General features: G+C 33.8%; 1 protein-coding gene across 1 annotated transcript in view; it reads left to right on the top strand.

Annotated features, from left to right (window-relative positions):
* Positions 1 to 14,132, top strand: part of LOC147581009 (uncharacterized) — a 224,879-nt gene that overhangs the window by 193,107 nt on the left and 17,640 nt on the right. The window contains exon 9 of the mRNA XM_086708391.1: positions 13,733 to 13,907. Within this exon, the coding sequence (XP_086564517.1) occupies positions 13,733 to 13,907 (175 nt within the window). The remainder of the gene's footprint in view (positions 1 to 13,732; positions 13,908 to 14,132) is intronic.

Raw genomic sequence — 14,132 nt, 5'->3', positions numbered from 1 at the left:
AATAAATAAACGTTGAAAGAAAAAAAAAAAAATTTAAAAAAAAGAAAAAAAAAAAAAAAAAGAAAAAGCGAGTACATTGAAGTAGACTAAAATGAGATGATGTGGGGAAAATAGAATTTGAAAAAATATACACAAAAGTAAAGAATATAATAGAAAAAAATTAAAGAAAAATATTCTTAATAAAAATTAAAAATAAATATGAATTTTTTCTTTTTCTGTATTCAGGAAAAAAAGAAAGAGAAAAAAGATTTTAAAAAAGAAAGAAAACAAGGAAATCGTTTGAAAATTTTAAAAAGTGAATACACTGTAGTAGACTAAAATAAAATGATGAAAGCAAAATAGAATTTGAAAAAAATTACATAATAGCAAAAAAACTGTAAAAATTAAATAAAAAAATATTTTAATAGATATTGAAGGTAAAAAAGAAGTTTTTCTCTTTCCACAATCAAGAAAAAGAAAAGAAATGAAAAAGAGAAAAATGGAAAAAGAATGAGAAAAAGAAAAAGGAAATTGTTTGAAAATTTGAAAAGGTGAATACACTGATGTGGACTAAAATAAAATGATGGAAGTAAAATAGAATGTGAAAAAAATTACAGAAAAGTAAAAAATATAGTAATAAAAATTAAAGAAAATATTTTTAATAAAAATTGAAAATAAAAAGGAATTTTTTCTTTTTCTGTATTCAAGAAAAAGAAAAGTGTAAAAGAGAAAAAGAAAAAAAAAGAAAGAAAATTGCATAAATGAACTTTCTAACAGATTGAAATAGTACTGAAATTACTTCGTTTTCCCCTAGAAGTCAGTCTTTGTAGAGCTTTATAGTCCATAAACTAAGCCGGCTATGAGACTTGTGTTCTTGAAGAGTGAAGTTGGCCCATTTGGGCAGGGCTTAGCGTAATGGCTCTGCTCTCCACTAGATGGCGCTGCTATCTTACTAGGGTGTATTGTTGCTGTGCTGGTAGGTGCCTATGCTCAGGTGCGGGAGCAGTGAAAATTGCGCCACACGGCTACCCAGTCTGTTTTCCCGGATCAGCAATCGTGCACCCATCCTCTGTCTTCAGGTTTCGTCCACTCCCCGCTTTTTCACTCTCTGTGACCAGGCCCCAGACAGTACCTGTCTCCTGATTTTTGTCTCAGATGCTGCTGTTTTCCCTGGCCCTTTACTTCTGAAGGACTGCGGCTTTGACCCGTTCCACCGCTCTGCGGGAGGGTCTCACCGAGCAATGGCCAAATGAGCAATGGCCGAATGTTGGCTGCACCCAGGGAGGCTTGCTGGACCCTGCTGCTGCCGGTGCCCAGCCCGCCCAGAAAAAGTTAATGAGATAGTGTAGCAGCAGCGTTTCAGGGATCATGGAAAATCACAACACACATCTGGCACCAGGTTTCACCCTTATTGACCTTGTTCCAGCACCAGCAAATGTGGCCGTTCTCTGGGGTCTGCTGGGACCAGGTGGCCTCAAAAGGCTCTACCAAGTGTCCTTCCAGTAGTGGAAATGCTTTTCCCCGTGTAGCCCGAGAACCTCCAGGACCCCACTGTGCTCCTGGGAATTCACCCTTCCCACCAGAGCACTGCCAGGTATCAAGCTGTGGAGTTGTAGACTCTGTGCTCCCCTTGTTTACAGTCTTAACGCAATTTAAACCTTCTCCTTTCTCCTTTCTCCCTTTTTAGTTTAGTCCCTGCGGCTGTTTCCAATTTTCCACTTTCTCTCCAGCTGCTTTTGGGGAGGGGTGATTTTCTTGTTTTCTCCCCCGACACCATCTCCGTCCTCTCTCCACCCACAGAAGAGGCTCCCTTCCCTCCATGGCTTCTTTCTCTCCAAGTTCACCTCTCCATGCCATGTACCTGCTGAATTCTGTGGTTCAGGTTGTGCAGATTGTTGTGTTAATCCTCCAAACAGTTTTCTAGGTGTGCAGGATGGTTTAATGTTGGTCTGGCTGTATTTCATGGACGCAAGACACACAAAGAAGTTCCATGCTGTTCTGCCATCTTGGCTCCCTCCAAAATTGACTTAGTTTTAAAGTGTACTTCCCATTTAAGAAAATTATGGAATTAGGCATATGGAGAATAGTAGAAATAATATTATTCAGAAAATTTTTCATTTTTTTCCATGCAGCTCTGTATTAAAAATAATAGCGAGTACAGATGAGTTTACTATGTGGCTAATTGATTTGACCTTTAGGGACCTTCATCTAGAAGTTGTTCTTCCAAGTTACTGTACCTGATTTTTATTTATGATTTTGCATTTTTATTATTATTGTCATTATTGCATTTTTTATTATTAAAGAAGAACCCCCAAATTTTATAAGCTGAACAGGTTTCTTATTTCTAATCAGGAACATTTATTTTCTACTCTATCTTGGTTCACAGCTTGGGCCGAGGGACTGGTTGGTCTGCTTTGTTTTCCTGCAGTGTTTCTCTTTGATATGTTAGATTGTTTCACAGAACCTAAATCAGTCTTGATGTCAGAATGTCTCTGTGCATAACCTGGAGGGTATGAGGTAAACAAAATCTTTAAATTTAATCAAGACCCTGGATTTAGGGCACATTCAAATGAAGAATAAAACTTTGAGCTTTTCATTGATCTCCTTGGTGGAGTTCCTGGTGGATTTGTCAGAAATAAGAGAAACATGCATTGCAAAATGTCACACATTTTGTTCACAGCCCCAGGACTCTGTAAAGTGCTTCCATTTGTCAGCTGCCAGTCACATAATTGTAGGTCTTTTAATCTTACTTTTTTTTTTGAATTATTAAAGAAAGATTTCAAGTGCTCAAGATATATTTCCTCTCCATAGAAATATAATTTGGCCTACTAAAGGCATTAAAAGACTGGTTCTCTTCTGATTGCTACCAAATACAAAAAATTACAATTTAGTGAAATTCAACAAAATTTAACTAAATGTCATTTTATTTATATGAGGTGCTTTTCAAAATGTATTTATGATATTTATCTTCAGAGGTCATAATAAAATTTTGTAATGATCAGTTTGATATAAGCACGCAAGCACACCCTAATGTTTCTGCACCACATGTCATCCCTTACTTATCAGAGGTGAAGTCTGGATAGTCAGTAGAGAGCCTGGGTCAGCCAAGAAATGTGAGTCACATTGGGTGGTTAAATACATGGACTTTTCTTTTTTTTAGTTTTTTAAAAAATTTTTATTTATTTTTGGGAGAGAGGGTGAGAGAGAGAGAGACAGAGTGCGAGTGGGGAAGGAACAGAGAGAGAGGGAGACACTGAATCTGAAGTAATCTAGGCTCTGAGCTGTCAGCACAGGGCCTGACGTGGGGCTTGAACTCACAAACTGCAAGTTCATGACCTGAGCTGAAGTCGGATGCTTAACCAACTGAGGCAGCACTACATGTACTTTTCAATATTTTGACACTAGTCATGTGTCAGTATATCCCATTAAGTATCAGCCATGTTTACCTAAAATGAAATTGTCACATATTCAAATTTTAATCATATCAAGATATTCTTTCTTAGTTATTTTTTTCTTATTTTCATTAAATGGAAACACAAGTAGCCTAAAATACAATTCTTTTTACAAAATCGCTTTCTTCTCCAAACTTATTTTTTATGACTCTTTTATAATATTCGGTCTTGTCTACTGAAGTACTTTCTTTGTTATGTAAAGATTTTGATATGCATATAAGATAAAATAAGAATTTGATGTTGAAGTAGATTGAATAAGGTATGCAGAATCAGAAACAAAGAATTGTATGCAATTATCTCTATATATAATAAACCATAAAGTTAATCCTAATGATCTCAGTTCTTAGCCTTATGAGTTGGAAGATGGAGTGCAACAGTCTGCTGATACTCAGTAACACACACTAACTGCATGTAGGCTATTCTGGGGACTCATTCAGACTAGCCTCCAATAATCATTCTTAAAGTGTGTCCTCCAAGGTATATATGTGTGAATTTCATAAGTTCTGACAATATTTTAACATGTTCGTTTCAGTCAACACCTGAGATAATAAATGATTATCTATACATTAGAACAGGACTCTGATTTATCTCTCTCACTTTGTTATGAATATTAACACTTTCTCTTGTCTGATATCTTCCACTTTTAATCTGTCCTCATATGCCTATTTGCATTTACATATACACTGCATACCTTCACCTTGAACAACTTCTCACTTTTCCAAAGCTCTCAACATAGTTGCCTAATTAAATACATGGCTCATTTCACATGCTTCTTGACTTCTTCATTTGATATGATCTAAAAACAATAAGGGAGCAACATACATGTATTGGAATATTGTTTTTGCTTGTCTTAGCAATTCTGTGAAGGGTACTTTGAATCTCCTCTTTAAAAGTTCCTCCTAATGGTGTAGTAATTGTTTTTATGACTTTTCCAATGAACTATGAAGTACTCTAATGTCAGGCCACATTCCTGTGGTAATGAAGTCTAAGAGAGAGAAGCTTTCATTTAATCCTGGCCTGATATTGAAGAGTTGCCTCCATTCTTTTCATAAAAGAGGTATAAAAAGATAAGGAGAGACAAGATTCAAATGAGCATCATTATCATCATTTTTATCATCAAATATTTATTGATACTTGTCCTATGCCCAAAGCTCTAAGGACCACTATAATGAATTTTAAAATTCCTTGCCCAATCTTGGGCTAGTTATAGATAGAAAAAGAAAGCATCAGTAAAAGTTCTTGGGAGAGCTTTTGAAAATAAACATGGGTTAAACATCATCTCCATAAATCTTTCCTCACAACGAGAACAGTAGCAAAATGATTGTTAACTAAAGGCTTAATCCATCCTTGTTTAATCCAATACCTAATGTGTTAGTACTTTTATTCGGAAGTTCAACATATAGTACTGTAGGGCATCTCTTGAGATCAACATATAAAATCTAATTATACTTGTTTTATGGCATTTGAAGGTTCAAACTTTAAAATCACATAATTTTATTTTTGCATTAATGATATATGTTTTGCTAATAACTATAATTTATTTACCTTCAACACTTTTTTTATTTTTTCTAACCAAATATTGTGAAGGAAAAGTTCATTTCCTAGAAAAATGTTCCTAAGTCAGGCTTCCCAAAAATGAAACTGAGATTTACATGCAGGGAACTTCTTGGGGATATTTTCAACAACAGTACCTGTTAGAAACAAGAGTAGGACTGGGAAAGAAAGATGTTGAACTAACAGGTAGTTATAACAGAAAACTCAGTTAATCACCCAGGCATGCTGAAGCATCCTTCAGAGTTGACCCACATTGAGTCACTCTCATACACCATATAACAACCAGTGAGAGAGCCCAAACTTGAGCAAGGCAATTCCCTTTAGCCAAGGAAAATTCAATTCGTGGGGAAGAATTCACATCCAAACTGTTGGAAAGCAACACCTCCAGCAGCAGGAGAAATGAGTTCCTTTATTTTGAACAAGGATCTGGGATGCTCATTACTTCATATACCACAGTCAACCACAACTACTTTCAAAAATAAATATACTTCATCTGAAAAATGTTTCCCATAAATTCTGATGTGTCTGGTTTTTTTCTGAGTAAATATACAAGAGGGTGATGACTGGAAAGAACTATAACTTCTGCCGTTGAAGCAGTTTTTGATACTATAGCTGATATACATCTTCCTGTTCTCTGCAATTTCTATTACTCTCATCCTTATTTGGTAAAATATGCTACTTAGTGGTTTGCCTGGTGCAGTAATCTAGAACGTTATGCCTGAGTTCTGATCTCTTAATAAAGCTGTTGGTGCTGTGTTTGTCTATTTACTGACAACATTGGACAAAGTACCAACATACTATACTTAATACAATTGGAAATATATTTACCAAACTATTCCAAATGGTTATCTCTGGGAAATAAGACTATGGAAGACTTTATTTCATACGTGCTTAAATTCGTTATTTATAATTGTCATACTTTTTTGGTTAAAATTAATATTATAATGAACTAAAGTTGCAAAACCAATTCACGGTCTCTGGTGCATTTTTAAGTGCAAACAAAGAAGAATAGGGGCGCTTGGGTGACTCAGTCGGTCAAGTGTCTGACTCTTGATCTCAGCTCAGGTCTTGATCTCTTGGGTTGGTTCCTAAGATCGAGCCCTGCTGTAAGCACAGAGCCTGCTAAGGATTCTCTCTCTCCTCTCTCTCTGCCCTCCCCCCTCCCCCCGCACCGCTTCTGTCTCTCTAAAATAAATAAATAAATAAATAAATAAATAAATAAATGTCTAGATGTGTCCACTTGAATTTCCAAAGTCATTGATTACTAAGTCCATTGATTATGTGCGTATTGTGTTTCTGCATTAATTTATTAGGTCATTCATATGTATCATCCTATTATGTCTGTTGTAATCATTTTCAAAATGTCATCATAATTTGGATATTATCAACATTAGATGAGCAGACTGATCATTGACAACATGAGAAGTTTTGTTTTTGGAATTTTATATGAAGTAAAAATAAGTAGATATGATCTCTGTCCTCAATCATTAAGTATGGAATATAAGACAATAATTCAAATAAGTATACTTTAAGGATAATCTGATAAAAGTTGTTAGCTAATTTTTGTTAGGCAATATTTAAAAAAACATTTAAAAATGAGTTAGGATTTTAAGAGGGCCTGGGTAAAATCACACTTCCAATAAGCAGATAAGGATATAACATTCCAGGCAGAACTATCAGGGTGTAAACATAGATATAGGAAAATATAATATTTAATTCTAATCTAGTTTGATGAAAACAGTGATTCATAACATCTGCCTGTGCTTTGGAAATATCTGGAGAGATGTTTTTGAAAATACAGCTTGTCAGACATACTCCCCAGAGATTCAAATATGGGAATTTATATATATATATATAATATATATATATATATATATTTTAACTCCACAGATAATTCTATTAGGTTTCTAAACTAGGGTACTAGAGTAGTTATTAGCATCAGAGGAATGGTAAGCAAGGCGATTGACCCAGAGAAAATAGTTTTAGGCTAAAAATACTACGTTTATTTCAGGAGACACTAAAGTGATGGTTAAGTATTTTGTTAGGATAACATAAATGAAAAGGATTAGGAATCAGAAAAGTCATTTTGGAAAACTTGTCCAACATGTAAGACTGACCAGTTGGAGAAAGTTGGGTGAAGAGGGCTTAGAGAGAAAGTAAGACAAGGAATACAGACTTGAGAAAAGTTTGTTAGATAGATAGATGACAGATACATAGATAGATGACTGATAGATAGATAGATAGATAGATAGATAGATAGATAGATAGATAGATGATAGATATTTGCATACATTATTTCTGTTATAACATTGTCTATGCATACAAATATTTTACTGGTCACATTTCTCAGTTCATATACTTTAATGGCTTATTTCTCTAAAGGATTCTTTAATTTCTACTGTGAAAATGTTCAGTACAGAGGCACATGTTGAGACAGTCTGGTAAAGAAGGTTTTGACACAGACAGGGCATGGGAAGTCTTCCAAATTCCACAAGGTATCATATACTCTGCTTAGAAAAGGAGTTGTCTATGCTATTAATGAAATAAAGGACTCTAATGTTTTTGAGGACTCTAATTTTTGAAAATATTCCAAATATAAACTTGTCTGTTGTGGATATGTTTGCCAAAATTAAAACATTTCTTTCCAAAGAAATAATATTGATAATATGGGTTGTATGTTAAAAGCACTTAAACTTCACTGGGCAGAAGATGTGTGGCATGAAATTCTATAAATGATTTTAAATAAGATCTAGTGTATTCACAAATACACAAATCTTTATCTAGAACTGTATGGAAACCTATTACATCTGAAAGTTTATTCTTACTAAAAATATTTTTCAGGGAATAAAATGACTTTAAAGCTGGGAGTCTCTGGCACAGAGAGCAGACTTTTTTTTTTTTTTTTTAAATGTGATCCCAACTATGTGCTGTCAACCATCAATGTTAGTAAATTTGTTTTCTTAGTTTCTTAATTTTGTATGTATACCATTTACTCCTGGTTTATGCAACTCTATTGCATTTATAGCTTTCTATAACCACTGAATCACTCCTTTGCCTGTCCAACTTTTTAAAAAAGATAGCATAGTCTAAAAATTAAGTCTAGAAATATTGTTAGCTGAAAAAAAAAACAGATTAAGAATCAACCTGTGATCCCAAGAAAAAGAAATAAGTAAAATCCTATAAAATTCTCATTTTTTCTTAATATTTAAAAACTATATAATCTTTTGGTCTCTTTAGACATATATTGATATTTTGTAACTATAGAACTATTATTCTAAGATATATTTTGTGGCTTTGTAAGCCCCAGAGCAGACAGCAAGATAGCAGAAAAGAAAAGAAGTTAGGCATAGCAAAAAAAAAAAAAAAAAAAAAAAAAAAAAAAAAAAAATTGTGATGTTTCTTCTCTGGTCAAATGAAACCCATAATGTTCTCATTAAATTACTTGGAAAATTTTTGTTACACTGTGATGGAGACATGCTGTGAAAGTACATACCAGGTCAACGAGAACTAAGTGTGGAAGGAGTCCAGAACTATGACTGACCCCAAATAGATAGATGCTCAATAAATCTGTGTTGGATACATTGAAGAGTAGTAGGAAGTATCTGGCATATAAGGCAAAGTAGGCAAAGAACTAAGACTGAGATTTTGAGCAAGCCTTAGGTAATGCCTAACAAATACTAATAATATTTCTTTTTGATTTGCTTGGATTCATGGAGACAATGTCAAAGCATTCAGATTTGAATACTGTAAAGAAGATAAATGAACCTACTGTTATAATAATAGTTACTATAAACACCATTTCTTTTCTTCTTCATGCTGCTAGAAATGTATATGTACTCTCTGTAAGTCTCCCAACTATGCTACAATGTAGATATTTTGATCCATAGTTTGAAGATGACTAATTTAAAGTTTGGATGGGTTGACAATTATGTTTTGTTGCTTTTTTTGGTTATTTTTCATTTCTTGAACATAATAATGTTTTTTCCATTTATGGTGGTAATATACAATTTCTATTTTTGGCTTTATTATGGTATAATTGACAAAATTGTAAGATTATTTAAAGTGCACAACATGATGATTTGATACATGTGTACATTATAAAGGGATTCTCCCATTTTGTTAATTAACACCTCAGAATTTTTATCTGTTTTTAAGAGAATATTTCTCTCTTAACATGTTTGAAATTATACTATACAATATTATCAACTATAGTCACCATGTTATTATACATTAGATCCTGAGAGCTTATTCATCTTATAGCTGAAAGTTTGTGTGATTTTACCAACCTCTTCCTATTTTCTCTACACCCAGCCCCTGACAACTGCTTTTCTTCCTTTTCTGTGGGTTTGACTTTCTTTCTTTCTTTCTTTCTTTCTTTCTTTCTTTCTTTCTTTCTTTCTTTCTTTCATTTCTGTCTGTCTTTCTGTCTTTCTCTCTTTCTTTTAAATTCCACATGTAAGTGATACGGTACAATATTTGTCTTTGTCTGATTTACTTCACTTAACTTACTGCCCTGAAAGTTCATGTTGTCACAAACAACAGTATTTCCTTCTTTCTCAATGTTGGTAATTATGTATGGGAGACCATTTTAAACCAAAGTCTAACACTCTCCACACCTTTATTACTTTTTAACTTGTCATGAATTCTTCTCTGTTTGAAGGTAGGGAAAAATAGAGATTCCATTAAATAATTCCCCTAGACTGCACAGATAAGACATGCCTTTCAGGCACACACCTCAGAGACATCACTTTATTCCAGATTCTGATTCTCACCATTCCAAGGACTGACAGTTTCCCCAGATTCACAAGAACTGTTTTGTTCTTGTTTGGGAAGAGTCAAAGACTTCTGAGGAAAAACTAAAACAAAAATGATGTGTAAAGCAAAATATAAATTCACACACACGCACACTCCACAATGAATTGAAGGAAGGAAGCATTGAACTAGACAGACAAAATTCATGCCATCTTGGAGTTAAGCTTGTAATGGGAAAAGTAGACAAAAATAAAAACACAAATGAGCATATTTTTATTTGCTATGGGGGAAAATATTAAAATTAGGATAACAGTGATTGTGAATATGGAAGGGGATGCAGTTTTATCTGGTGTAGTCAACTAGGCCTCACTGAGAAAATGGCATTTGAATAAACACCTGAAGAAAGTGAAGGAATGAATTGTGTGAAATCTAGGAAAAGAGAGGGCCAGGAAGAGGAACAAAGTCTTTGAGGAGACATAAGTTCAGTGTAACTACAGCATAGTAGTCAAGGGTAAGGATAGACTATAATGAATTAAAGAGGTGAAAAGAGGGCACAATCTACACGGTGCTGAAGGATTATGGTGTTAAAAATGAAAAAAAAAAAATTGCTTACAGGGACAAGAATGTCCAAGTCAGCTAATCATTACATTCTTATTCTCTCTGGAAGTTACTTAGGAAGTCAAATTAATACTATAATTACGAAATAAAACAGTAGGGGAATGAAAAATTCCTAAGATAATGTTGATGATGTTGCTACACTGAATTTGAGACATACTTGCCCTCTCTACAGAGAATAATTCAACAGCAGAGAGTAGTATCTTCTATCAAGTCTCCTGCTCTAAATAGTGCTAGATGCATCCTGCCAAATTCCCTTTTATCATTTTACCCCTTGCGCGACACTTTTCTGGTGAATTGAACATCTCTTTTTAACTGAAATTTTTGTCACTGATTCTGCCAATATTCTACATAGTCCTACAGAGACACTTTTTACTTGTCATGATAATTAGAAAGATACCTCTGGAAACACCAAAATCACTTGTTTTATACAATGTAGTTGTGATTTTTTTTGTCAAGAAAATGATATTTATTTTGTGTTAAATATGTATCAGGCCCTGGACTAGTTGTTTTAAATACATAGTTTTACTTGATCATCTCAATAAACCTATGATGTCCTAATCAATGACTAATGTGTCTTCACTAAAATTACTATTGTTATAAATATCTGTTCTTTTCCATTGTGGAAGACCGCTAATGCCTATTCCACTTACGATAGGCTTTCTCATGTGACTTGGCAAATGAAATGTAGGTGGGAGATTTAAGAACCAGTATGTGTTTGCCAAGTGCCCTTTTCCCTGTCCCATGATGATGACAATGTCCCAGGTAGGAGATGTTCTATTAACCTGGGGCCCAGAATGAAGATAATGTAAAGTGGGTATGCTCCCCTTGGTCATGGAGCTGTGTGAGATGAGCCACTGAGATTTAGGAAAGGGGGTCCAGTCCGTTTTTGGTTTTATTATTAATAACCTAATGTGCTCTATAATGCTTATGTAATCCATATTCTGAACCTAAGTTTTTATAGTCCTTTTAAATATGGCTGCAGATTTGACCAATTTACACACATTATATTTATAACATCATTAATATCCAAAGTTCTATTTAGGTAATAACATTTATGATAAAAAAAAAAAAAGTAACCACTATGTAATAGAATTTTGACTTGAAAACTGACAATCTTCTATATATGGTATATATGCCATATATATAGATATATATAGATATGTATATAGATATATATGATTAGATAACTTGAATAGATAATTCTACTATTACATAGATATAGAGTAAAGTTAAGTTATGATATCACTTTGTGAAATGGCTGCCTATCTGCCAATAGTCAACTTTTTTCCTGATATGCAAACAAATGCTGAGATATCTAACTCACCTAGAATGTACGCTTTCAAACTATTTATCTGAATTTTCTCAGATTCCTTTTCTCCACAAACATCAAAGCTTTCTTGATCCTCTTTTTCAGACATGGACTCAGTTATTCATTTCTTAAATTCCCAAAGCACTCAGTTTCCTCTCTCATTAGGACAGACACCATACTGTTGCATATTAAGATGTGGTGTGATGGTATAACATAGTGGCTAACAGCAGGCACTCTGCCATTTACTAGCTGTGAGATCTTGCACTTTATTTTCTTATTCTCTAAAATGGGAAGACCAATTTCCATATCAAAAAATCATTATAGTTTAAATGAGTTGATCTATATAAGTTCTCAACAGTACCTGGCACAAAGTAAGTTTTCCAAGTATCAGTTATTTATTATTATTATTATTATTATTATTATTATTATTATTATTATTTTCTTCATTGTAATAAACTTATTTACTTATAACCTTCTCTTTATTTCCAACTAGCTTATTTATAACTATCTGTTTATAAGCATTATGATAACTACGTGTTTAATAAGCTTATCTTTATTCTCAGCTAAATATTATGTTTCTAGCTATTAGAGACAATTTTAATTGGAACTGTTAAAAGATAAACTGAGGCATATTAAAAATTTTGAGAGCTACTTTGCCCCAAAATTGATTCTAATGGGCAGGATCCATTTAATACATAGAATGGAGCAGAGGAGCTGTACAAAATGAAAGACTTTTATGTCCTAAAGGGAGCAGAAACTAGGAAGTTATTCTAGGCAGGAAAGCAGGTTGATTATTGCACTCATTAGGACATGACAGAGGTCTATCAGGCAGACTACCTAACTAGTGCCAATCAGGTGATTCCTGACTGACTGGTTTAAGATTCCTTTTCTAGGAGAGCTGAAACTGTAATTAAGTCTTGGTTTGGTGACATGACTCTATTTGGGGTCTACTGTCTTGTTTTTATCAGTGTCTATTGTATTACTCAGCACAGTAGCTTATGCACATATCATAGTAGTTGCAGAATTGTCCATTTAAACTAATGATCACAAGAATAATTCCAGGAGACTGATTTGAATCCCAGTCTACTGTTATGGCCTGTGTGACTTGAAAACATTATTAAAACTCTCCAAACCCTTGTTTATTCACCAGTGAGCTAGAGTTAATGATATCTGCCTCCTGGTTAGATGACCATTAACTGAGGTAATATATGTGAAAGCTTCAGTGCAGGGCCTGATGCATCAAGAAGTGCTCAATCAATTGTAGCTAGGTGCTCAGTAGGGATGGACACAATGACTAAAAGATTATTCCAACCATTTTTACCTTATCTCTCTACTTTCTCCTAGTATCTCTCACACGTAAAACCTAAAATAGAATCTAGCTTTCCATTAAGCTTTGTTTATGTTGTTCTCCAGATGTTTTCTAATTATAAATATTGCCTCTGACATCACGTTTCTGGATTAACAGGGTCACTCTCTTTTCTTGTTTTGTTGTGGTTTTTTTTTTTTCCTTTGTTTTTTGTTTGGTGCCCCTAGTTGATCACAGAGGTAACTCATGGTAGGTGCTTAATAAATATTTAAAACTTGGCCTTTGAAAACACTAGATATTTCACCCAAATTAGGTTGCATTTAGAAATCTCAGTCCGTTAACAGATTCACCAAGACCAAATTTAGAAAAATTCAAGCTCTTTCTTAACTTGTGTCAGTAAGAAATGTTAAACTGTCAAGAATCATTATTAAAAAAAAAACTATGATTACTATTTACAGTGACAACTTGATATAATTCATTACTTCACTAATATTCTCAATAAGCAATACCTCACACTAAAAAAAATATTACGTAGATTAAGCTTGTGCTTTGTTTTTCTCATTTACATTAAATTAGTAGTGTGCAAGTTCATAGACCTCTAAACATGTTTAACCTTGAAAAATGTTTTCCTTTGCTACAATGTGTCAAATTACCTTTATGGAGACGGAGTCTTCGTTTCTTGGTGACATTTACCATAATGAACAAACTTTTGAGTTTTGCATTTAAATGGTCTCATGTTTTGTCTTGTCTCTTCTGTTGTAGGCATCAATTGTAATGAAGTAAATATAGATGAAGGTCTATCAAAGCCCTGTCTCCATTATGGAGCTGGCATTGATGGCATCTATCATTGTACCTGTGACTGCAAGAGTAGCTTTTCTGGAACACACTGTGAAGCAAATGCAAATGATTGCCTCTCAAATCCTTGTCTACATGGAAGGTTGCTATTTTTATTTTTCTATTATTAAATCCGAAAGTAAATTTAACTCACAATATTTAAGACTTAATGTCAAGGGAAAGTTGATAAAGATAATTTTAATTACGCTCTTTCATAAAACAAGAGCTAAGCACAGTTAAGATGACAGATGCTGCCTGTTTTACTTAATGCAGTGTACTGATACATTATCTCTGCCCTTCTTTTACTTCTGCTCATTAGCATAAAGTA

The sequence above is a fragment of the Puma concolor genome, chromosome B2 (assembly GCF_028749965.1).
Source record: "Puma concolor isolate L17-30 chromosome B2, mPumCon1.1.hap2, whole genome shotgun sequence".
NCBI lineage: Eukaryota > Metazoa > Chordata > Mammalia > Carnivora > Felidae > Puma > Puma concolor.
Note: the sequence above shows the minus strand (reverse complement) of the source record. Positions and strands in the feature narration are given on the sequence as shown.